General features: G+C 52.8%; 5 protein-coding genes across 5 annotated transcripts, besides 2 other annotated features; 2 read left to right on the forward strand and 3 right to left on the reverse strand.

Moving 5' to 3' along the window:
- Positions 1–552: 552 nt before the first annotated feature.
- On the reverse strand, positions 553–2103 carry PODANS_7_1910 (uncharacterized protein; the record flags this gene model as incomplete). The annotated part of the gene is made up of 3 exons (XM_001907795.1): positions 553–1634; positions 1694–1998; positions 2075–2103. Coding segments are annotated over 3 exons (1416 nt in total), but the record flags the coding sequence as incomplete, so codon positions are not given.
- A 3643-nt stretch (positions 2104–5746) lies between these two features.
- PODANS_7_1900 (uncharacterized protein) lies at positions 5747–7303 on the reverse strand (the record flags this gene model as incomplete). Its single annotated transcript, XM_001907796.1, has 3 exons — positions 5747–6255; positions 6322–6726; positions 6883–7303. 3 exons carry the CDS (start codon positions 7301–7303, stop codon positions 5747–5749), a joined length of 1335 nt encoding a protein of 444 aa, XP_001907831.1.
- Positions 7304–14353: 7050 nt separating this feature from the next.
- Positions 14354–14478: a repeat region (rgion duplique sur le chromosome 1).
- Positions 14462–16318, forward strand: PODANS_7_1890 (uncharacterized protein; the record flags this gene model as incomplete). The annotated part of the gene is made up of 1 exon (XM_001907797.1): positions 14462–16318. One exon carries the CDS (start codon positions 14462–14464, stop codon positions 16316–16318), a length of 1857 nt encoding a protein of 618 aa, XP_001907832.1.
- Positions 16319–20841: 4523 nt separating this feature from the next.
- Positions 20842–22092, forward strand: PODANS_7_1880 (uncharacterized protein; the record flags this gene model as incomplete). The annotated part of the gene is made up of 1 exon (XM_001907798.1): positions 20842–22092. The coding sequence occupies one exon, from the start codon at positions 20842–20844 to the stop codon at positions 22090–22092; it is 1251 nt and encodes a 416-aa protein (XP_001907833.1).
- Positions 22093–22353: 261 nt separating this feature from the next.
- Positions 22354–22493: a sequence feature (rRNA 5S pseudogene?).
- A 1295-nt stretch (positions 22494–23788) lies between these two features.
- PODANS_7_1875 (uncharacterized protein) lies at positions 23789–24483 on the reverse strand (the record flags this gene model as incomplete). Its single annotated transcript, XM_001907799.1, has 2 exons — positions 23789–24193; positions 24256–24483. The coding sequence occupies 2 exons, from the start codon at positions 24481–24483 to the stop codon at positions 23789–23791; spliced, it is 633 nt and encodes a 210-aa protein (XP_001907834.1).
- Between the last annotated feature and the right edge of the window lie 841 nt (positions 24484–25324).

Here is a 25324-nt window from a genome sequence, read left to right on the forward strand (position 1 = left end):
ATCCCGTCATCCGTAGTTGTTACATCGTCTTACCTGCTCTATTCACTACTTGCTCAACAAGCTCCTTCAAAGGTTCCTCGTATTCTTGTTCCTGTCAGCCTGGATGGCATGCTAGTGTATGATTGATGCACCTGACTTTTTGCTGATATCATCGTCAAGGTCGTTGTTTGGAAATTGAGCAAGTTCAAAATAGAATGCGAGTACGTGCTTTGGGATTTAACAGCATACCAAACCACGCAGGCTCATGTTGCTGTGATAGAGCGTGTGACATACAGTGAATCCTGTTCTTCTTGGTATCTGCCCCTTCCGGTATTCCCGCTCCATCATCGTGAAGCTTTGGCAGAGGCCCGAATGTAACAACTTGCACCCATAACAATTCCCATTGACAACGCCATAAAATGCCCAAACGCTACCCTGGTGACCCCTGCCCAAAGCAGTGCGCTTTGCAAATACCGCCATGCACGGCGTATACATCTCAATAAACCAGTCCTCCATAATCCTCTATCCATATTTCCACCTGTAGTTCATTCGTCCATAAAACCCACCCCCCTCTCAAACAAAAACATCCACCTCCACCACACCTCCAGCCCTCCTCAGATTATAAATCAGCAAGACAGCCTGGTCCCATTCCTCCGACGTGGTAATCATCCTCCTCCCATACGGCGTCTGTATCCACATGTGCGGTCTTCTATACTGCGCTTGCTCAAACGACGCCATCAGCCCGTCAAAGGCACCTTCTGATATTATCGAGTCGGTGTGCTTGAACTCAAAGGGAGTGTCGACCAGGTCGCTGCTATCGGCTCCATCTTTGACAAAGACGCGGTAGGTGAGCTTGGCGTTGGGCGGGATCTCAACCTCATATATATCCGGATCCTGAAGCCCGGCCAGGGCTTGGGCCCGCTTGCGTTTTTTGTTGATGGTCACCTCACTCACCAGAGAGGCAAAGAAAGACTGGCCGTTTCGCGGTGGAATTTCTGGCTCGGGTGGTGCTGTTTCGAGGACCTGGCGAATCGGGATAGGAGATGACTCTCCTGTAGGTGGAGAGGGGACCTGGGCTGAGCGCTGAGCTCTCTGCGCTGATACAGCGAGGTCGGCACTGTCCCACAAGGTCTGCATAGCAGGAGCCCGTTGGTCCGGGGGAGTGCACGGTCGCGAGGTGGTAGGAGTGGTATCAAACTGGCACTCTGTCTCCGGGGTGCTGACTTGTGGTTGATCAACCGAAGGTGTGGTTGTCCGCGATGTGTCGTCCCTCTTCCGGCGTGCGAGGCTATTTTGCTGAGTGATTCTGGATTTGAGGTTGTCCTGAACGCGGTAGACAAACATGGCGAAGTAGAACAGAAGGGTTGTCGAGTCCTCGGGCCAAAACAGAGTTCTGGTTCTGGCACTTGCATTCGCATTCCCAGCACCAAACCAACGTGCTCCCCAGCCTTCTTTCGCCAGTATCTGGTATGCCAGCTTCACCACAAACATCTTGGTGTGTGCGCCGTTAAGCCTTTTCTCGCACCTTATGCGTTGAATGACTTCGGCAAGTTGCTCGGCCTCAAGATACTGGTGCAGGTCCTTCTTCAAGTACTTGCCTTCACCCACGGGCAGCTCAAGCAGACTGTAGAGCTCTTCGTATTTCTGGTTTCGTCCTGGACCACCAGTTAGCATTTGGCAAAGGCAGAATTACAGGACGAAGTGGTAGACTTACTGAGGGTGATGTATTCCCAAATTTTTGCAAGCTGGGTTTCCTCGTCCATGCGGCGCGGCAGCTTGACCATGCTGTTTGCTGCAGTGGTCGAATAGCGAAGGCCGTGAACCTGTTGAATAGAAATGACAGAAGAATCTTCCATATTCTCCCCATAGGATGTTGGGCTCATCTGATGGACATCTTCCGGCGCATCTGTAGGGGCATTAACATGCTGATCTTGATTTAGACCCGCCCAGTCGACCTCCGAGAGCTTCTGGAGTTCGGCCTGCCAGTCCGCATCCGTGGCCAGGTCCACGTGAGCGTCGCTGAGCAGGAACTCGAACTCTCCTGATACCGCAGCTCCGGTACTAGGAGGGTCATTATGAGGATATCGGGTGCTACTAACCACGAGGCCACCTGAAGTGTGTCCATCTTGGAGCGATAAAGGGGCACCAAGAGGATCAGGGACAACGGGCAAAGTGAGCTGAGAAACAGGCTCTTCTTGTACCCTTGGCAGAGTGATCTCGCATCGGGGCTCTGATGAAGTCGCCGGTGGTGACGACGAGGATGGCTGTAGTTGGATGGCGGGGTCCGAGGTGACTTCTTCGAATAAAAGTGAAGAGAGGTCCGTCTCGGGATCAAGGCCGTCGCCAAAAAGCGAATCCAAGTCGTTGTCGCTATCTCCAATGTCGGAGAGAGGTTGAGATTCAAATTTCTGGGCCATTTTGACGAGTTTTGGCCGTTTGCTGCACGATGAGCGAAGCAGCTGGGAAAGCAAGCAGCAGTTGAATGAATATATTGACCTTCAACTTTGAGGACCAGTCGCGCTCCAGATCTTTCTTGCAAGCGCGTCCTCAATTAAGCTCCGATAAGCTGATAAGAACCCTCGGTCCAGTCACCCTAACCCTTGTTTCCACCCCAACCGAGCAACTGATGGTTCCTTCCTTCCATTTTGATCAAGAGAAATGATTGTTGCACTGGTAATTTCCTGGGAATGTGAGGATCAAAACATTACTTTTCCAGACTCTTTGAAATATTCACTTGAAGGGTAACAAGACGGCACATCTGGCTATGAGACCGACATTGTTTACTTCCTCCCTACTTTTCTCCGCCACCATGCATTGACATCTGCTATTTCGCATCTTGAAAATGATACAGAAACTCTGAGCTCGGGATACTACAGTTACGTTACCAGTGATTTTCACATCATTTGTCACCAATTGCTTGCGATCTCGTTTCTGAGGGACGGCTCGACTTGCTCGGCACCAGAAACCACACCCTGTCTGCACGATGTTATTCCGTTTGAACACAGCCAATAGTGCCAGAGAAGTGAAACCGATGAGCGTTCCTCGGAAAATCTTTCTCATATTGCGATATTATATTCGGGCAGCCGAGATGAACCGCCAAAACTCATCTCGTTCTTTTGAATGTGTCTTCCCTCACCACACTGGCCACATTGGCTGCCGTTCAACTTGGTCGGCCGGTCAAGTTCACCGTTAAATCCAATAAATCCACAAGATAAGCGAGCCGTTGGTTACCACCCTCGTTCTCCCCAGTCAAAAGTCCTTCAACTGACACGGTGACCGGACGATTTCCGGAAGCTGCCCAGGCCAGCCACAGAGCAGGTCACCTGCCATTGCTTCTTCGGCTACAACTTGACAAGCTAGGATGACCTATCACCATGAATAACCGGTGATGAGCTTCAACTGTCCAGTCACACACCCTCTCGGCGCCACGAATGGCCGTCCGCCTGACTCACCGACCTCTCTCAGCAGGGGACATCATGATTTGCTCAGAACCTTGTCAGGTCTCGCCCCAGATTCGCCCTGCGTAGGCAGCATCTTGACCCCAGTACTTTGTGTTCTGTTCCAGCAGTGCTCATCGACATCTCCGTTGGTAGGCCGCGAGATGGCAAGATAGGCCAAGTGCTAGCCAGCATCCTTCCAACAGGATCACCCCGCCCGTCTCGATGGTGCCTCGGAATGGTGCCATTACCACAGAGATTCTTTTGTCCTACTGGACACTGATAGAAGACACGGCATCTCGCATGTATCTCGCCCACAGCTTCCACACGCTATCTTCAACCTGCCCCTTCGCCGGCCAATCGTCCATTGAACGCTCGCTAGACATTCGCTGTAACTCGTCAAACTCGTCATTGTCATGAGTAAGGGCCGGATCTAGGTTACCTTGAACTTGCAGGACACATGCCAGCGGCATCTCTGCCACTGGTTGATGTTGAAAGCTGGAACGGTGAAGCCGTTCCCTCCCGCCCGCTCTGTCTGACAGTGGTCATGTAGTATTCCCACTCCCCCGGGGCCACTAGTCTCGAGAGTATTGTAACTGGGCATGTCACTATCATGTACCGTGCCGTCAAGTATTAGACTGCTTGAGCTGGATGCCACGGAGGCCTGTCGTTTCTTTATGGACCGCCCCCCGAGTCTCAGCCCCCCCCACCCCGCAGGTATTTACGGAGTGTTGACCACACCTTCACTGGCGGCAGACTGGCCTCACAGAGAACGGGAGGCTGGACTAGAGGTCATATTCTTCGATACAAGCTCTGATTTGCTCTGGCGAATGGTCCATGAGCATGATTCCACAAATTTCCGCAGGCTTGCCTTCGCACGCCCCCCCCGCTGGAGTTGCTACCTTGACCCCAACTTCACGCACCTTTTCAGCGCACAGCAGTGTCAGTCTAACAAGGTAGTATACGGTTATCCGGGGTGTTGTATCCCAGACTAGGCCAGTAGGAAGTCGAGATTCTGAGCAAACGAAGCAGATTGATGGATCAGCGGAACGGCGCCTATCTGTAGAAAATCAAGCGCTCTTGGAAACGGTGACCAGAAGCACGCCAACGGTTCACCGGGCAGAACTCCGTCAACTCTTACGAGCGTCAGCGACCATCAACGAGCAGCTTGATGGGCATCATTTGCTGGTGATCATTGCGTAATATCAGAACGGATTACCTGCTGAGATTGAATCTTGCGCAAGTAACCAAGGCAAAAAGCGGAGTCTTAGTTGCTTGTCACGCACATCACGGTCAAGAAGACGATCAGTCTGACACACTTTGATGAGCGATAGTGATATCTGACAGCATCTCCGTTGCGACGGTATTCTTTATACTTGCTGGTCAGGTATTGATTGTATCCAGCGTTTTTGTTGACACACCTGCGGCTCTGGCAGTACGTGACTCTGACCACCAGGAAGAGAATACATCTGGGAACCTCCAGACAAGACTGGAATGCGGCTGTAAAACATCTTGTAGTATATCTGACAGCAGGAATCCGAAGCTACTCTCGCAGCTTGTTTGCAACGGCCAGCATGTGTCGATGACAACAACTTGGCTGAGCAGATCCAATCTGAGTGAAGCCATCATCAACACACGCGATTTGAGCACAGTCAGTCTCCCCCATTCCACCCTTGACAGCAGTACAACAACAAAAGCATTGTCAATAATGGAACCAAGGTGTGAACAATAATTGTGCCACCGTATCTTCCCTCTTTCTATTTATGCTTCTACTTTTTCTGCTACAATCTCTCCTTGCTGCAATGATGAACACGCTTCCACACGGAACTGGTGGAGTTTCTCTACCTTCCCCAAGTATTTCTCTCAGCTTTTGCTCAAATGTGCACATCTGGGCATCAAAGAAACGGCGACAACCATCCCGCTCGGGCCCAGGGAAAAACAATGAACCAAGCTAGCCACGTAGTCCTATTTTTTATACTCTAGTTTTTTCTTGCTACCTGCTATTTTTGCAGTTTGGTTATACTAGGTATCCCCGCTAGGAAAAGGTTGGATGGCGGAAGCGAGTTGTGATGCCGGACGGGAAGGGCCGGTTTGGATGATATGGGGAGTTTTGGTTGGGATGTTCTGCTCGGGTGTTTATACGCTCTGTGAGGGGTCATGTTGATACCAGCAGATACCCTTGAACACATGACCATATATGTCTATCAACAACGTTTGCCGCCCGGTCTATCAACCCACAGTCTACATCCCCCATCTACCGCCTCTAGTATCTACCTAGGTACCTTGCAACCAACCCCCCTACAGCATCTACTCCAAAGAGAGAGAAGTATCTACAACCTAAACAAATCATGCCCCACCCCCCTGACCCCAACATCAACCCTAAACAACGCCCCCCCATTGACCTTGCTCTCCTCCCCCTCAGCAGCACCGTCATCTCCAGCAGTAGTAATGAACAACTCCTCGCCCACAAACTCCACACAGGTGATGTTTCTGGTAGGCAACCTCACCTCCCCAATCAACTTCCCCTCCGGGCTCAGCTTCAAAACGCGGGACTCGCCATAGACGGCATGCCAGATGTTACCTTCAACATCAACCCTAAACCCGTCAGGTTCACCGCTCCCGACGTGCTGGTAAAAGATGCGTTTGTTGGAGAGGGTGACGACAGAAGAAGGGGAGGGGGAGGGGTCGTAATCCCAAGCCAGGACCTCGCGCGCGTTGGAGTGGGTAAAGTACATTGTCCTCTGGTCGGGGGACCAGCCGACAGAGTTTGGGATTGTGAGGGAGGTGAGGGCGAGTTGCGGGGGGGAGGTTTGGGTGAAGCGGAGGAGGGAGCCTAAAACTGGTTAGTGCTTGGGTGGAAAGAGAGTATGGGGGAAAGTAAGTAAGTGGAGAGACAAAACTAACTGCCCAACTAAAAATGGTAAGGTAAAGAAAGGGTATTGCCCCCTCAGGCGCCGGGACGGCTCGAGAGAGAGCCGCAGGAGGAAAACCACATGGCAAGGAACTTCCGAACCCGACCTGATGGGTTTAGTTTGAGCAGTTTGCTGTACATACATGCATTTCGCATATGCAGTAGTCAACGGCCCCGGCAGGCGGCGACTCCGAGCCGCTTGCCGCGAAGGGGGAGTGGGCAGGTTATTCCTCACTTGAGGAAGAACTATGACGACGGCTGCTGCTGCTGATGACGATGATGTGTCCATCCTGTCGTTTGTCCTCTTTCCCTGGTATTCTCTTCGGTTCCCCCATTCGATCGACGCGGCAACAACGTTGAAGTCTCCCCAACCCGGGTCTGCCACGTGTACGACCGACGCTTCATGTAACTGGTCCCAGGGTCCCTGCTTGGGGAGAGGGTTTGGGTAGGGGACCAGAACCGTCGTTGATGGACCAATTCAGGGGTATCATCATGGGGATGCCATTGGGGAAGTAAACGACAAAGCAAGAAAGCAATCAAGAAAAAAACCCTTACCCTCAGGCCGGAAATCCCCCTTCCCAAAATCAGTCATGCTCCCCATCCAGAACCTCCCCTGGGGATCGACCGCCCCGTCATTGCTCCTGATCCTATCCACGCCCTCCCCCTCCATCTTGGAGATGTACTCGTACTCCCCCGTCTTCCTATCCAGGACCGCGAGCCCCTGCTTGGCTCCAATTAGGATCTTGTCCTTGGGGTCGACGCCCGCAATGTCAGCGGTGACGGTGACGGGCTCGTCGAAAGAAAGGGTGACGAGATCGGCGGGGTCGTTGCTGGAGACGGTGTGAAGCTTCTTGTTCTTGATGTCGACGAAGCGGACGGTTTGGGTGGCGGGTTCATAGTAGGGTCCTTCGCCGAGGCCGCAGTGGAGGTTAAGGTAGGGGGTTTTTACCTCCCAGACTTGGAATTCGGAGGACATTGCGGCGGTGGGGGGTGTGAGATATGGTTTTTTTTGTAAGGTGAGGTGAGTTTGAGAATGTGAGGCAATCACCGACAGCTGAATGAGCTATGGTGGAGTCGTTCGCTGGCGGAGTATACTCACGACGTCACCACTAGCCCTGAGAGTGTGTAAAGTAGGTAGCTGTGAAAGGATGGCAACCACAACACACACTGGGTTGGAAAGGGTGTGTCTGATCCCGAATGTGAGGTTCAATGGTCGACAAAGCCCTCACTTCAGCGATTACCGAGAAGCAAGATACAGCAGTTGAGACAACGTGGGCCGCGGGTAAAAAGGACAATAACCAAACGATTGGAGCATATGTGTCAATTGGTAAAATATATACCTCTCCCCCTCCTACGAGCCAAGTATCACAGTCACATACAATCTCTATAGCCATCGACTTCTATCGTGGCCGTTGTTCCCGTCTGGCGGAGTCGGCGTGCCGGAGAGGTTCTCTCGGACGTGCACCCGCCGTTGAAATGCTGCCGGAAGACGGCCCTCAGATCCGCTACGGCCCTCTCTGGCTGCAGAGACGAGCTCACAGCCGAGAAGGTCGAGGGAAAGACGGAAAGAGACGGGGAGGGGAGAAAATAGCCGAACAACAAGAAACAGAGCTTTTGTTTCCGATATGCAACTGAGGTACAGATAGGTAGAATAGGCGTGTGGTGCAGAGCCTCGATGGGTTTTGGGTAGCACAGGTGGCACGGGAACCGGGAACCGACAGCATGGATCACAACCTGGCGCGCCAGCCTTTTTTTCCTCCCGAACTTCATCCCGATTCATCATTGAAGAAGCATGTTGTTGCTGCACACAGCACGGATTAGTAAAGGGGACTATTTACCCCTTGTAACACCTCAGTGGGAAAATTGCCCGAGGGGGTGACGTTGAAGCCCGAGGTGATGCCCTATTTCTTGCGCAAGCAAGCAAGCTGATGCGACAAATGTGAGAGGGATAATAAAAAGAAAAGAAAAACGCAGGAGTTCCAACAGCCCGGTTGTTGCTATCAAATCTCTCATTCACATGATGAGACCGGTGAGAAGAAAAAGGATTTGTTGCGCAGTTGTCATCATCGGTCCTGGATTGAAGTGGGTGGTGAGCCCCCATGCCCCCGTTGTCTCTTATCCCCCCCCGCGTGTGGGTGCGCCCAAAATCAACAAGATTGGGACCCAATGAGCAAATGGGTTTGGGCTGACGAGCAACGTGTCTGTCGAACTGAAATGAGATGGCGTGAAGCTGTGCTTCAGAGTTGTGTTTTCTGACAGTTGAGTGTCTCGGGTGGTCCCTTTTTTGTATGCTCGGTCAGGTTGATTAACCTAGGTGCCACTATCTAGAGGGCAAGCCGGGCAGTCCATGGTGTTGTGTCCTGCAGATAAAGTGCAAGCTGCAAGGCCGCAAGACACATGATCGACAGCTGCTGCAGGCTGGCCGCCCCTCGGTCCCAAAGAGGCATGCACCGTTACCAAAAATGCTCCCCAAGAACTGGCCAGCTGCCCAACCAACAGGGAGCGGAGATGTGACAAGTCATCTAGGCTCATGTATCGTGAGCTGGCAGCGCAGAAGGATGCCGGCAAAGTGGGTTGTAGAAGAGCATCATGGTCTTCGGCGCTTAAGCTTCGCACAGACGCTGCGGTTGCGCTGCCTTTTTTCACCGTCTCTTTCGGAAGAATGGCAATTGCCGTATCCCGTTTTAGGAAGCCGGAGATTTGAGACGTGTTTTCGTTGAACACAACGTTGGTGTTGCATCAATGAGGAAGAGCGACGTTTTCGTGACCGGCCGTCCAATTTCCATCATCAGAAAGAAAAGAGGCACAACACAACCCCGCAAAATTATTAGTGTTGCAAGGTCCCGGTCCCCACGCGCTTCTCTGCATGCCATCTGCACATCTTCTCGACGACCAGAAGCGATATTTCATCAGGCCAACGATAATGCTCGGCTGCCAGCCGAATGTATTTTCGACAACCCTCATCTCCCGCCCTGTTTCTGCTGGCCTGATGACGATGGCGATCCACCTCACAGACGGGAGCGGCTGACGATGACCACGGTCCTGACGGGAATGTCTCAAATAATCTCATCAGCTTGTGAGACACCTCTTCGTCTTCCTGAAGCAGGATTATCTTGAACTGAGACCTCTCCCATCGACTTCACACAGTACGTAATGCCACCACCCATCATCATGAAAATGTCTCATTGCACTTCCGATATTATTCCTCAGTCACCAGTGTTCTTTCTTTCCACGGTTACCACCGGTTAGAACACACGCCTGACGTGTTCTTCCAATCCTACATTTCGTCACGTCACATCTACGAGGTGGGTGTGAGATTGCCAATCTTGGAGCCGACGTCGAAGTCTTCCAGGGCCCATGCCGTGGTGACCTGTTGCCTTCACCAGTCTCGGTTCGCCTCAGGGAGCAAGCACATCTACGGTACTTCATGGCGTCGTGGTAATCAATGTGGCCAACAAATGTCGCGATGGAGAAGTCTCCGGCAACCATCATCAATGGTACCAGTACCCGCCCCGTGTTGGGGCGGCCAACCTACCCTTTCACTACCTCGATGGCCTTTAACCCTTGTGAGGCTAGTGGGAGGTGATCAGGGACAGGGCAAATCTGCACGACAGACGAAGCGAGACCGGATATGCATGCCCTATTCCGCAAGCAGGCATAGCACTGACGTCGATGCAGCACTCTCCCACCCACCGGCCGCATGGGAAGGTCGCAGAAACCGTCGTTAGAAGCCTCACAAGAAAAACGAACATGACGATGGCATCGCCGCCGGTTTGCTGGCATTGTCCAGCCCTAAGAAGACGAACCGGGATTCTTACTCGCCCTGCCTCGGCCTCATGGGATTTCTGCGCGTGCGTTGTGGGCTGCATTTCTGCAGGAAAGCCCAAGGTCTCTGGCACCAGTAAAACTCAGAATTGCTCAGGCATCAATGCGAGATGCAGGAGTTTCTGGATGGGGGAGCAGAGTCTTCGCTGACGTCCTGCATGCCCAGTCTTCAGGGGTCTCGAGGATGGCTTGCAGTATACACACATGCTTAAGAGTCTGTTGTATACCTATCGAACCGGTCAACTCGGTCCCTATATAGCCAGTGTGTTCGGTAGGTTCGGTACCAGGCCAGCATGTATAAAGAGCCGGCAGGACCTGCTACCAGAGGATTTGGTTGTCGCGTGTCAACCGTGTCAACCCAGTTGGAGAAAAGACTGGCCTGACGTTGGAAGCATTGGAAAAGTTCCGACTGTGCCGCCCGCCTCATGCCCAATGGCTTGGGTGCTTGACTTCCAATCATCTGAAGTTCCCTGGAGATTGACAAGATGGCGTCGATCGTCGACGTTCGCAGGAAGATTTGCTCGCCTTGACAAAGCTCTGCTCTGCCACACCGGGATATTTATCAAAAAGATTACCGGTGATGCTGGCAGCAATAGATCTGAGCGGGGCTTGGCGAACCACCCAATGATGCAACCCACTTGGCGGGGAAATTCCCCAATGGTTCTTGTCGTAATAATAAACAGCATGTGCAATTTTTATTTTTTTTAATATTTCGCGCCTTTCCCGCCGGCCACCTGGTCCTGAACTGTTGAATGTGAATGTGTGCCCGAATGGATCTCCCGTGTCAGTCATGACATGACAACATCGCGAACATGCTGGAAAGGTCTTTCTGTAAAACTATAGCGCCACGGGGCCACGGGGGCCGCGAGGTCGTCTGTGAGTATGAGCTGGCAGGTGGACATGGTGGACATGGTGGACATGGTGGACATGGCAGATGAGAATCCAGTCAGGACCCGCATCGGACCAAGATCCGGTACCACGCTGCAACGACGACAAGGGCAAGCTGTCTCCATGATGGACAGCGCTGGCTGGCGGCGGTGACAGCAAGAACCAAGCTAAGGCGGTGACGTTTCCAGACATACTTGGGGGGAGCTACGGGGCCTAGCGCAATGGCCGTTCCGCCTTCCGCGAGAAGAAGATGGTCTGGCGGGAAGGCGCTATTCCCAATTGTGCCCGTCATCGCCAGCGTCCCTACCCTTTTCACTCCGCATTCAAGAGAATTGGGTTCACTAGTTTGCGCAAATAAAGTGGACACCTCGCGGTGAGCATTTCATCCATGACAGGACCAGGAGCATTCACCGTTTTCCATTCATCACATGGTAGTAGTGCATCAATCAAAACGGTCTCTCCCGCGGCACACACACACACACACACACCTTCCAATCCTTCCACCGAGCTTCCAGAAACGCTTTTTGTTGCTTTCCAGCTTGGCCGTCCAAGCTCTCCGGGCTGTCCTTGTCTTCACTCTCCAGCAGATGCCCGAAAGGGAAGACCTCACCGCACTGGAGCCAGCACAGTACGCTACATACGGACAAGTCCGCAAACGAGACATTGCAAGCCGCCACTCGGCGCACCTTTTTACTGAACGCCTGAACCGGCATCACGAGCCTAACGGCGAACTCCCCGGAAGTCCGTTTTCTTGATTTTTGATTGTCGATTCCGGGGTGCCGGTCAGCTTCCAATCGCATGCTCAGCTTCGTATTACGCCTGTAATTACTAACAGGCCGTTTCATTACACGCAGGACACAGGAACAGACAGAAGAAAACGTTTCCCTCCCGAGCTCCCCCAGACATGATAATTCAGCGGATATCCGTCTCGGGGCTATTCTGGGGTCTCATTTCACAGCGGTGATGGACCTAGTGTAAATGGCATCAGAGGGATCCGACCCGCTGCGCCTGCGCCTTCGAATGACGGGCATCTCGGCTCCGCTAGCCAAGTTGCGCTCCCGCCCGCTGCGCCTAAACTCGCTCAGTATCCAGTGTCCACGCTTGCCAGCTCACTCACTTCCCGTCAGCTTCTGACCAAAGACCTCGATCACGATGTGGGCATTGGCCACTTTTCTATACAAGCCCGAGCTCCAACATGTCACACACTAGTTGCATGATGAAGAAAAGCACACGCCATATCAAGCACGGCTTTATATACCCATCTCACCACCATCAGCAGACCCTCATGCCTTAGCCACTAACAACTGAGTCTTACCACACACACCCTTAGGAGCTTGGTCTCCTTCCTGCGGTCAGTGAGGCCATTTGAGAGACAGTCACAGTACTAGCAGCAGTTAAGCGCCAGATGTGCAGGTTGTCGACCCAACCGCAGACGGTGAGCATCTGAGGATCTGCCAGAGGTCTCAGAACCAGCATCGTGGCGGGCTTGGTCAGTGGGTGATCTCGCCGCCATGTGTTGACTAGTTAGCACTTATACCCACGCAGACTGCTCCTCCTGCCATCTTGGGCATAACAAAGAGCTTCCTACCGGGGAGAATCTGCACACTTTTCAAACGACCACCGCTTCATCGGATTGCTCGTCAAGGTCCAAACTGGACGTTCTCTGGCCCACATTATGGCGCGCTTTATAGCTGCCAAGAATTGAAGAAAAAAACGTTGGCTCAGAACGGAAACCGCTTTGGAACTAGCCCTGGAGGAGTGGATTACAGGGCTTATACTGCCGCTCATGCGAGCCACCCATCCAGCTGCTCGGGGCCAGTTCCTCGGGTCGCTAGGGGTGCGGGAGTCACGCAAGTAAGTGTAAGAGTGTCTTGCTTGTCTTCCCGCCCGCGTTGAAGACCGTTGCCAGCGCCCATCATTTCTTTTTGCCTCGTTCAACATGAAGAAAGAAAGAGACGAGAAAGACTGTCCCGCAGCCAACCATTCCAGAAGGAGTCGTTGTCGAAGCCCCGTTGTGGCCCTAGCAGACGGGCAAGCATTTACGCATTCTGCAGTTCCACGCCCCCCCCCCCCCCTCCCGGGCTTCCATGGCCAGTGGTAACTGGACCCCCGGTACCTGTCCAGGGCACTACTGACACCTCCACTGCCCAAAGGACCCAACTGCTCGTTCGTGCTGAAGTCAAGGGTCAGCATCCTAGCTCATACACTACCTACTAGGTACACTGGTACCTACACTGTTCCTTGACCGATAAGAGGGGGAGTGGGTAAGAAAACGACATGGGCCTTACACCTGGGGGTTTAAAGGTTGGTGCATGGCAACCGCAAGAGCCTGCTATCTTTGTCATTTCCAACCTGGACGCTCTCAATATCTTCTTGTCCCAAGTCTTCAACCTTTGGTCTCGGGACAGTAACGGAAAAGTGGCCCCGAAAGAGTACGCTGAGACGGGGCTTTGATATCAGTAACACTATTGCCGCCGTTCGGAAGACACGATAACTACTGGGCTGCTCTCTCAGTCCACTCCCCCGAGCTCCTCGATACCCACCACAGAGACACCACAGGTCCCCTCTCCGTCGTAAAATTGCGAGGCAACGACGGGAAGGCCTTGGCTGTGCTGTGGGATTGTCCATTCAGACGACAAATCACCTTAGCGCAAACTCTGGGGTCCCTCACTTCGACCACTCAACTGCGAAGAGCATCCGTACGGAGGAGATAATAAGTGGTGGCTCGCCCCGCTGCACCTCCAAGGTCACCCGCAGCCCGTTCTGCTTGAATCGTATGTGTGTCTCTGCATTCGCTACCTGATATACTCGGCAAAGATCCCATCTCATCCCGTACTCCACGACGGCTGTACCCTTTCCTGTCCGAGGTATCCTGCAGCGTGGCTTCCATCAAACCTGGTGCTGGCACGCAACCGCCTGACGCAGGCCAACGCATAGAGGAAGTCGTGGGCCTTTGAACACGCACTTGCATCTACCTTGGCGTCATTGCTCCGCTGCCGCTCTCCAGTACGGCCCAGTGTCGTCCTACAGCTCCGCCAGCAGAGGACGTGGTTCGGAATCCGCTCTCTCAGCGCCTTACACACCTTGTGTGACATAAAGGGACATCGTCAGAGCACCTCCCGGGACCCCAAACCTTCCATCCTCGACAGTGGAACAGCCGGCTTATAGCTGTTTCAAACACGAATCCGTCAGTCTGGCGATCACGGCGCCGATTCACCAGCGGTGGGCCCAAGAACCAGCACCCCGCTGGTCTGGTGCGGACACCTCGCTGCTGTTCACGACAGCCGCCCAGGACCACCGAAGGAGGGGAGCCCAAGGTACTGGCCTTGACCAAGAACTGGTCCTCCCGGTGCCCGACAGCAGTTACAGGCGTCAATGTCACGGTCTTCAAGGCCCCAAAAGCGAAGGGGAACAGACCTCGATGTCGCAGGGGGGGCCAGCACCTCCCCCTTCTTCTCGTCCTTCTTCGCAATCGCCAGCGACAGACACCAACACCTCTCCACAACACCGACAACAACATCTCGGTCAACAAGATGCTCCCAGAACACAGTCGTCCCATAACCCCAGCGGAGCAACGGTAGTCGAAGGAAACGAAAGAGGCTGGCAGCCAGGAAACCGACCCTCTGGCGTACACAACATCCTTAATCCAGCAGGCTCACAACCTGCTCCTGCCGAAGGCAGCCCCCAACCAACAATGGGGCCAACTCCTCAATATGGGACAACACAGGGCTCGCCTTCACGTCCTTATACCATCCCAGGACAGAGTGGGGCTTCCACACCAAGGGCAACTCACGCGCAGACACATCCGACAGCATCTCCGGCCGGTGGTTCCTCTTCGGCCGAGAGGGGCTCACCTTCATCTGTCCATCCCTATCCTTTTACTGCGAGACGGATACTAACCCCAAAGTCCCCGAGAGTTGCAAGCCTTAGCAGGGCTGCTCTGCGAACAGTCGAACCCCAGCTCGCAAATTTACCGGCCCCTACTCCGAGAACTTCGTCTCAGACAAATGACCTTTCCATGCTCGTCGGTCCTCCGTTGGGAGCTCCGTCGCCATACCCCGGCTCCCACGCCCCCACGCGGCCGACCTCTGGGCTTTCTCGATCACTCTCACAACCCAGTCTGAGCCACGGCCACCCAATGGCACACCCCCGTGAACTAGCACACCCAGCTCCCCTCAAACGTGAATACAGCGGGCAGCCAGTCTTTCCAGGCTCACCATATGGGACACCGACCATGTCAAGCAGGGGACTGCCGGCATCCAATCCTCATGGTGATGGGCGATGGGGGCCAGGGCCCATGGGCACACTTCCGCCAGCAGGTTCAGCAACTCGAAGCTTGCAGATTTCGGAAGGCCAGACTCTATTAACAATCACACCGAGGCATGGAGAGGAGATTGTGGTTCCGGTGGACGTTCACCAAGCGTCGAAGCAGGCGGATGAGAAGAGACAACGAAACGCGGGTGCTTCAGCGAGATTCAGACAGCGCAAGAAGGAGAGGGAGAGAGAACAGCAACAGGGGCTACAAAAGTTGGAGTCGAGAAACCGGGAGTTGGAAAGGAAGGCGGATGAGCTGGAGAAGCGGTGCCAGGAGCTACAAATTGAGCGTGACCACTACAGAAATGACCGAAATCGTCTGCGAGATATCGTTGCCCGAACGGCTGGTATCAGCGAGTGGGCGGAAGGACCGCCGAGCCCGTCTACGTCAAGAGTCCCAGCACCCTATCCAACGGCAGGAGATAGCAGGTCACATACACCACACCAACAGCCGATGCCAGTATCGCACGCGCACTCACAGTCACACTCTCACCCATACCCTCACCCTCACCCTGCTGTTCACCCTCTTCAACATCCCCACCCGCATCCTCATGTGCGCCCGAGCGCCTACGGGGAACCATCTATGCTCGAGCCGCCTCTGAGAAGGCGAAGAACAGATTCCGAACCTCAGATGCCCACATCATCCTTTGCCCTGTCCACACCGACTACCCTGCCACCCATCGCTGGTGCTTCTGCGTTTGGAATCCCACCGTCTCCCCATATTACACCACCCCCGGGACCTTCACGACTACCCCCTCTTCGATTCGAGCCCCAGCCGGGAGGAACTTCCTCGACGACACCATCACCTGCCCCCAGCGGCCCTCCCTCTCGGCCACCGACGCTTCCCCCGTCCCTCCCCCCTCAACCGATCACACCATACCTGCCTCAATACCACCGAAAGAGCTCGTACGAAACCGCCGGTTGGGCTACCGGGCCACGACCTTCTGAGGGAGGGCCGAGGTGAATAACGCATACGACAGAACATACTACACATATCGAATCATTTACACCCAATACCCTATAATACCCCCTTCCACCACATACATTTCCTTTGTTTTTATTGGGCATCATACTAGAGGATCAAAACAAATTGCCACGGGCGACCAGGGCGAGGCCAGACGGACCACAGTTTCTTGTTTAGGGCGGGAGGAGAAAGAAAATTCAAAAGATGTTTTTGGCTTTATTTTTCTAACTGTCGTTTGTTTCTTTTGTCTTTTTGGTAGCATTTTGGAAGCGCGGGGTTTCTTGATGGGTTCTTTTTGGGTTTTGGGTTTTCTATTATCAAACTTGTTGTAATACCCACCGCACAGCATATAGCATTCCTTTTTTTCTGTCTGTATAAATTTTTTTTTGTTGAATATCAAGTTTCTAATCATCATAACACCACCACCTGCACATATTCAGCCTTTTGTTCAGTTATGTACAATCCTTTTTTTGGGGGGGGGTTTTTTTCTGTTTTTTACATATATTCGCGGAGAGAGGAGGTACGGTGGGAGGAGGAATAATTGTCTTTTTGGGCTACTATGCCAATGAAAGCTTAGCTGGGGAGGATTGGGTGGGTTTTCTCTTTTTTGGACACACGGGCGTTGGATTAGGAAAAGTTGGAGCAGCAGTAGAAAGTGTGCGTGTGTTCCTGCAAGAAGTTTCACCGATTGGACAATGTTTTCTCCTTGGTTTCTTGCCTCTGATTTGTCTGCTTTAATTTTGACAAGTTCGGTTCAAAGAGGAGGAGGCTGGGAGGGGGGGGGGGGGGGGAAGAGCAAGGTTTCAGGGGGGAGCAGCCGGCGAGCATATTCAATACCAAGATTGTTTTTATCATTGTTGTTCAAGTTCTATTCGTTGGATACCCGACAGGATACAAAGTCAACAGACGGCCGAGGTGGGAGGTTGGGCGGGGGCTACAGGCAGCGGTAGAATGCAAACTGCATGTGTATATGTATGTTTACATACTGCATGCCTGTCTGTGAGGGGGAGGAGGCTGGAGCTGTATCCAATGGGGATATATAATAGGGTAGTAGCACGCGGCCAGCGCGAAGCTGTGGTTTGCTGTTCGGCCGTGATCTCTCAAAGCAGCAGCTGCAAGATAGAGCTTTGAGAAGCAAAGCTACTGTTACAGTACATGTACATATATTTGGTACATTGCACACGTTATTGTATATCTAGTTGCAACCGCCAAAAAGTAAATCAAGAATGTCCAAAGGATCAGAACAGCCACAAAGCTAGTTACATGCCTAATTAGGTAGGATCAAAGTGCGGAAATAATAAAACGTCAAGGTTGACCGGTGGTCTACACATCAAACTGTGGCTTAAGAGTTGTTGTTGTCCATGCATTCGGATGCCAGATGATAAAATCCCCGATTACCGCGCTTAAATGATTCGACATAGGCGCCGTTTTATACCCCCCTTCCCCCCACCACACCCACCTTCACACGAATCCAACGTGCATGTTTTGGGCGAGCGCGGGTGATGGAGGGTGGTGTTGCAGTTTCGCCAGGCTGCAGAAAGTGCAGAAAAAAAATGTAGGTATTGTATGTGTGAGTATGAATTGTGCTGCTGCTGCTGCTGCAACACCAGAGTTACGTTGCCTTTTCACCCATCCACAGACACACACAAACTGCTGAGCCGCAGCCTCTTTCTGCTGCAACATATGCAAGAAGGCTTGCCTCGCCTTGTCAAACCGTTGTTCCCCCCATCCCCCCGATTTACCCTTTTCAGCATCATGGTGTGTTCCAACACACACCTATGTGACACCCCACCCCCGCCTTGGGCCTCCAGCATAACACCTCCTCCTCCAAAAGATGGTGTGTAAGAAACCGTCTGGTCGGGCGAGGTGAGGAAGGGAAGACCGGGCAAAACAAGGTTGGGGTGTACAGTACTACTAATCCTGGGTGATCCATGAGATGGTGGCTACCGGTCAACACACCCATCACCGGTCACCACCCATTCCTTCCTTCCTTCCCCCCACCACCGCCGCCGCCTCGCAGAAAGCTAGGTCTCGAACAAGACGACCCTGTGGCGCATTGTGTTGTTCCAGAGTTTCTTGGCTCGTCTTGTTCACAATCTCATCATTTTCCCACTCGCCGCGTCTGACGATAGTTTTTTGCCATTGGCCGTGTATAAGCGACCGCAGCAAATAAACCATTTGCATGAAATGAAGGTATTCCATTCGTCACAACCTCCTTGTCACGCCATCATTGATACGAACCGCTTGTACTCGGTTGCTACCGGGCTCAGTAAGAAATCCGCCGGTTTCTGTAGCGATATGCCCTCTCGCCATTGAATACCTCCACTCCACCGCATCTCGTCGGTTAGTTGCATGGCATAACGGCACATGGCGAGTTAGATATTCGACAGGCTGGGCTAATTGGAACAAGAGAAACGGCTGGCTTTTTGGTCGTGTCGGTCGAATCAGAGACGAAAGGATGCAATATCCTTTTTGAGCCAGTTGAAACTCACTCGCGAGAAATCAACCGTGGGCGGGTCGACTCGTAGCGTCGATCCAATGTCCACAAGTGGAAGCGCTATTAGATTGTGGATACGACAGTGATAGGAAGAAGCAAGAACATCGACCAGTCAACCAAAAGAAGACGCCGTTGTGCATCTTGGCTGAGTCGAAGCTTGCGTATACTCTCCTTTTACAGGCGCGGAAAGCAAGGTGGTATTCCATTTCCGTCTCTGCAGGATCTCCATCTCACACCCATGTCTCATCTCGGTGTCTTCATCGTGGGGTTCTTCAGCGATGAAGAAAGTCACCCGACTCATCAAGGTTCCTAGCATGTGGATTGTTCCACCGTTTCGAGGTGCCATTGCTGAGGCGGTGTTGTTCGAAATGACATGATCTTGACAAGCTGGGCGTCAGCCAACCGGGCTAAATTTTTGGCGGCTGCCAATCACGGTATGTCGAGATTTCAATATCCGAAACAGGCGCAAAAGTACGAGGGTGAGCCGGAATAGAGTGCCTTGTTACTTCGGAGCTTGTCATATCGGTGTAACACTCTCGAATTTGCGGTGGATGGTGGCGGTGACCGCTACCGAAGGTTGGACATTCTGTTTTATTCATTGTCACCTCAAGGTGTTGGTCATAAGTGATTGGGAAATGAGAGTACATCAGTCAGGAAGGTAGAGAGTAGACCGTGATCCTTGAGTGTTTTGCGTAAATGATAGCCGAGCATGTTTGACAGAATACTGGACTAAAAATCGATAGGTGCGCGGGATGATGGCTTGTGAGGGTTGCTCGCTACCTCAAGGCCGTCCGAGTATCGTCTGGGGCCTGTGGAAGTGTAGCAGTCCTTGTCTTTCTGTCCCAAACGTTGCAAAACAGTGCCGTACCGGCAAGTTCGATCTCGGTAAATCGGAGGCGACGTTGCAACGAAACCGGCAGTCTGCCCAAATTCAGTCGACATCGCGAGATAAACAGCGCGTTTTTGAGATTGCTGTTGACACCATCGAAGACCGTTGTAACTCTTCGAATCTTGTCATTGTCCCTACCGACTTTTCCTCCTCGCACTGGAGAAACGGAGCGTGGTGCTTCTGCGGGTCCTCGTCCATGGAAGGAGAAGGTTGCCCTGGGCCTTCATCATATGACGAATTGGGCCAAGGAAGCCATAGAATAGCACCGAAAAAGAAAGAAAAATCGATTCACAAGTCTTTGGTTGTCATCTGGGGAGCGAGTCAGCGATGTAACATCACCATAGGATTACCGAGGTGTCCACCGCCAGATGATACTGGAGACGGTGAGAAGACTTACTCGGCGGGACAAGATAGCGGTGTGTACTGAAATGTATCGAACTGAACTGGCGTTGAAGCCCAATACAGTGCGGTGGTAAGCAGTGTGTCTGCACCCAATGGTGTGGTTGAGGGAGGCACAGTCGTTGCTCCCTCACCCATGTTGGGGTTACATGATCCGACCTGTCGGGTTTGGGCTTGTACATGGGTCAGTCATGGCCACGGGACGTTGATCCGGATCGGTGGGACGATTCAGCGACCAAAGGGGGAATTGGAATTTAATGCAAAGGTTGTTTCAAGCAGTGAAAGTGGGAGCTGAGAAACGGTGATAAGATATCCTTGGCGATAGCAATGCAATGCAACAGCAACTGCCGAGCCCAAGTGGATTTCAACTGGCCTTGGAGGGCTGAGAGGGGGATTGAGAAGGGGACATTGTGATAGCTTAGGGATGAAAAGAAGAAGAAGGGGACTGTGTAATAGAAGCTCGATGGGCAGCGCAATTTTTGAAACCCCATCTGAAGTCTTTGCACAAGATAGATGGATGAAAGGTTCAGTTGATAGTTGAAGATGGTGACGCTGATGAAGTGTGGGGGTTAGCCTTGTGCCACATGCAGGAGCAGGGATAAGCCACAGTTGAGCCGCTCCACTTTCTGACCTCACTCGAACCGTCCAAAGTTTATCGCTGCTAGCTATTGGGCCAAGAAATATCAACGAGGTCGTCAACCATCTGCCATTGTTGAGCCGGGGAAAAGGACAGCAATAATGGCAGACTCACCACGCTCGCCCAAGAGGCGGCGTATTCTCGCCTCAATCAACCGCCCAGATCACGATGCCGGCAGCGATAGCGATGAATACGGCCCAAGACCAGCGGGCCAACCAAGCAAGACGCATCGCGATATGCCCCGCCATAAATCAACCCCTCCAGGCGAGGAACCACCAGACGCCAAAGATGAACCGCATCAGTCAGAGAAACAGGACGATCCTATGCCTACAGATGGCTCAAACCATACCCCAGAAGCAGACGGCAACTCTACGAAGCCGAAATCCACCAAATTCCGCTTCAAATCCAAGCCCTCCCGCTCCCGCCGAGATCGCGATAAAGACAGGGAGGAAAGGGATCTCGACAGAGACAAACGCAGATCCAGCTCCAGAGACCGCACCTCCTCGCAATCCCACCGCCACCGTCACAGCTCCCGCTCCCCCTCCGACAAACACCGCCGCTCCTCCCACCGTCACCACCACCACCACCGCTCCTCCCGCCGCCGCCGGCCCCCCTCCCCCCAACAACCCGACCCCTTTGCCCCGGACCCTCTAGATCCAGAAACCGCCTTCCGCGAATCCCTCTTCGACGCCATGGCCGACGACGAAGGCGCCGCATACTGGGAAGCCATCTACGGCCAGCCAATCCACATTTATTCCAACCCCGAACATGTCAACCCCGCCACCGGCCACCTAGAAAAGATGACAGACGAGGAATACGCCGAGTATGTCCGTCAGAAGATGTGGGAGAAGACTCATGCTGGCCTGTTGGAAGAACGGGAGAAGCGCAAAAAGCAAAAAGAGGAACAGGCCAAGAAGGACGAAGAAAGAAGGAGGATAGAAAAAGAAATGGAGAGGAGTTTTATACGAGGGGAGGAGAGGCGGTTGAAACGGTCATGGAGGACGAGGTTTGAGAGGTATCTACAGAAATGGGAGGAGTGGGTTAAAGATGCTGCGCCGGGGGCGGAGAAGATTCCTTGGCCGATTGGAGTGGAGAGGGATGAGGAGGGGGGGTTTAGGGCGGGGGAGGTGAGGACCTTTTTTGTGAATGGGCTGGGGCTGGAGGAGACTGGGGAGAAGGAGTTTGTGGCTAGGTTGAAGGAGGAGAGGGTGAGGTGGCATCCGGATAAGATACAGCAGCGGTTGTTGGGGGGGTCGGGGACGGTGGATAAGGGGGTTATGAGGGATGTCACGGCGGTTTTTCAGGTTGTGGATGGGTTGTGGGGGGAGCTGAGGAGGAATATGGGGAAGTGACATTATGTTATGGGATGGCGATAGGCGTTTTTGGGCTATTATACCGGTTATGAGGTGTTGAAGACTTAATGATCAAGGTTGCTAATGATACCATAGGGGTGTTAGATTATGGTAATAGAGATTAGGAGGTGCAGGAAGGTTTGGAAGTTGTGAGATTGTACCATCGAATTGATACTGTGTTAGTGTTAGACAGTGAGGAACGAGCAAAAAGCAGAAACGTGAGAGGCCATAGGATTCGTTGATAAAAAAGAAATAAAAACGAAAAAGGGCTAAAAACATACAACACCAGGGATTCCCCAGTGGTCACCCACCTGGGTACTGGTCTGGCCCTTGACAGGTTATCGAGGGGAGAACGGACGGGATCCCGAGTTTTCTGCCAGGTATGGTCGTATGTGATAGTTGTAGTTGATTTTGGAGCTTATGTAGCAAACAATGACTAATCATGGCATATATGCGCGCTTTGGACTTAAGGTGTATTAGCGGCAGGGCAAGTAACACATGCAGCTCTGCTCTAGTGTGAAGTGTTGGAAATACTTATCATGTCCGCTTATATCTTTGAGGAACTGTTGTTGACTACCTGTTATCTACTTTGAAAGGCATTCTCACCAAGGTATCCTTCACTGCCATCCGTCTGTGTGTTTATCTTGCTTTTTCTTTTCTTCTGGTGATTTCAGCAGTACCTGCCTCTTGCCAAACGTCGAGGTTTCTGTAGGCAGGTATTCTACCTAACTTGACCTCGCTACCTCCTTCTGCTGTGACCTGTGGGAATGTCTACTCAGGTGCAGTGCAAGTAAACAAGCATAAAGCACCCGGACAACCCCACTAAATTTGCTGACAGTCCATGTCTCACCTCCTCTGTCTCTCCCCCCCCCGGGTTCCGTATTTTTCCAGCTGTTTCTCATGTGTCAAATGTCTCCGATTTTCTTTATTCTCCGGTCCGGTGTCTGTGTGTTTGTTCTGTTGTGTTTGGGTTCGAGATTTTTTATGTATTATGCCGAATTCCAGAGGTACCCAACATAGGATTGTGGGAGCACATTCACAGGACACAACAGTCAACTGTGCTTATACCACCTAGCAATTGACGGGAGGCAGTTTGATTGCCTTGGGTACTGTTGTGACATATACTGAGGGACGATCCCCTCGTAAATATATCAGGTTGAGAGGGAAACATTTGTCTGACTCTGTTTTGTTTCGTCTAACAACCGAGAGTCAATGACGTACAATAATCAGCTGTCTGCGGCCGCCCCAAGGGTTCTGAGATGCCCTGCATCATCCCTCATCTGGACTTCACATTTCATCTGATTCAAGCCGACGAAGCCGTGTGATTCAAGTGAAATCTGTATTTGGTATAAAAGACTAAAAATCATGGCACAGTTGTAACAAAAAACAACAAAAAAGTAACCCTAGTACCAGGATCCAGATTCACACAAAGAACCTTAAACCAAGTAAACCAGATATCACTGAACACAAAAAGAAATACCCGTCGATTAATTGCTCATGCTAGCAAACCCCTCATTCCCAGATCCCTCCAAATTTCCAAAGCGATCTTGTTGCTGTGTTCTGTCCAGCACCTGTCCATTATTGAAAACCTGCCAGCATTGAACCCCCCTCCCCTCCCCACCGCCCAAAACCCCAAAAGCATTAATGTTGTTACAGAAGGCTCCATCCATGTACACCGTAAGTCACTTTGACTGATTTAAAAGTTGGCCAAGAGGGCGGCACCACCAAAGAGGGCACCCATGGCGACGGCGGCCGTCTGTTGAGGGCCGGCGTTGGTGGCAGAGCTGGAGGCAGACCCGGCAGCCTCGGTAGCGGAGCTGACACGGGAAGCGACGGTAGAGGTGTAGCCGGCCAGCTCCGAGGTGAGGGAATCTCTGTCGGCGCCGGTGGCAGTGGCGATGGCAGAGCTGAAGCTGGAGAGCACAGAGTCGGCGCTGGTGCTGATGGAGTTGAGCTCTGACTCGGCAGAGGTGCTCACCGACTCAAGGGCAGAGCTGACGACGGAGGAGACAGAGGCCGCGCTGGAAGCAATGGACGAGATAGCGGCGGTGTCTGTGGGGTCGATGCTGGTGGTGTCGACAACGGTGGTGGTGTCTTGGGCCTAATGCCAGGTGTGTTAGCACTGCGTACATGATGCATAGGAGAAGCGTGGTCAGCACATACAGCAACAAGGGCAGCAAAGCCGGCGAGGATAGGAGCGAAACGCATGTTGGCGGTTGTGAAGGGTTGGTGATCAAAGTGTTGGTTAGGCTTTTTGCGAGGTAAAGCGACAAAAGACAACAACTCGACAGAACGAGGGATAGCAGGGTGAGGCAGACGGGTGAATTGTGGGATGGAAAGTCCTAGTGAGGTCAGATGCTCAGAGGACCTACTTATATGTGTCTCTCGCATGACCCGAGACGTACGCGGCGTACCGTACATGCATCTCGATCGGCCGCCAGCCAGCTGCAGGTCCCTTTGTCATAGAGTTTGGGTTTGACCGAGCCTTTACCGATCAACCTTGGGATGGAATGCGTGTGGGCTCGGTAACCCAGCAACCCGCCGCTACGTCTGTGGTGCGGCGATCCAGACCAGACACTGTCTTGGCCATTGGCACATGCAGGGCGCATCACTGTGCGCAATGGGGCGCTAGGGATACGCAAGCCCAGTGGCCGGACGGGCGTCCACCAGGTCCGTCGTGGGTAGCCCGTTGTACCGAATATCCACCGTTGCTCTGCCGTGCGACCAAGGCGATGGGCCTGGATAGCTTGGACTGCCCTTGAGTAATGTCATCATTGCGGGGAGCTTTCGGTTTCAAGGTCCGTCACCGGCCGTCTTTTCTTGTCCTGTCGTGGCTACGGGATGTGTGTCTCCCTGTCGGAGAATCCGCCTCCTTTTGCGGTGGCTGGCATCATGGAGCTGTACGCAATCCTAGCTTGGAAATGCAGGTGATGCTGAGATGGAAGATTCTCCTGAAATCTTGGTTCGGTAGTGCAGAGGTGCGGGTGATGTTCCCAGATTTCCCTGCTTTGTCGTCGTCGGCTCCGTCTTTGCTCCACCCATCTCCGGCAGCCTCAGCCGTGCCCCCCGGGAGGCAGGGGTCCCAACTTTATTTTGACCCCTCATCCATCTCCACACCAGCTCGTCAACGTTTCCACCTTTGCCGTCAATTCCGTTCACTTCATCCATGATGTCACCGCGATGGTATCAAAGTTGGGGAGATATTAGTTCATATTTTTCTTCTTGAGAATTC

This window comes from Podospora anserina, chromosome 7 (assembly GCF_000226545.1).
Source record: "Podospora anserina S mat+ genomic DNA chromosome 7, supercontig 1".
In the NCBI taxonomy this organism is placed as follows: Eukaryota; Fungi; Ascomycota; class Sordariomycetes; order Sordariales; family Podosporaceae; genus Podospora; species Podospora anserina.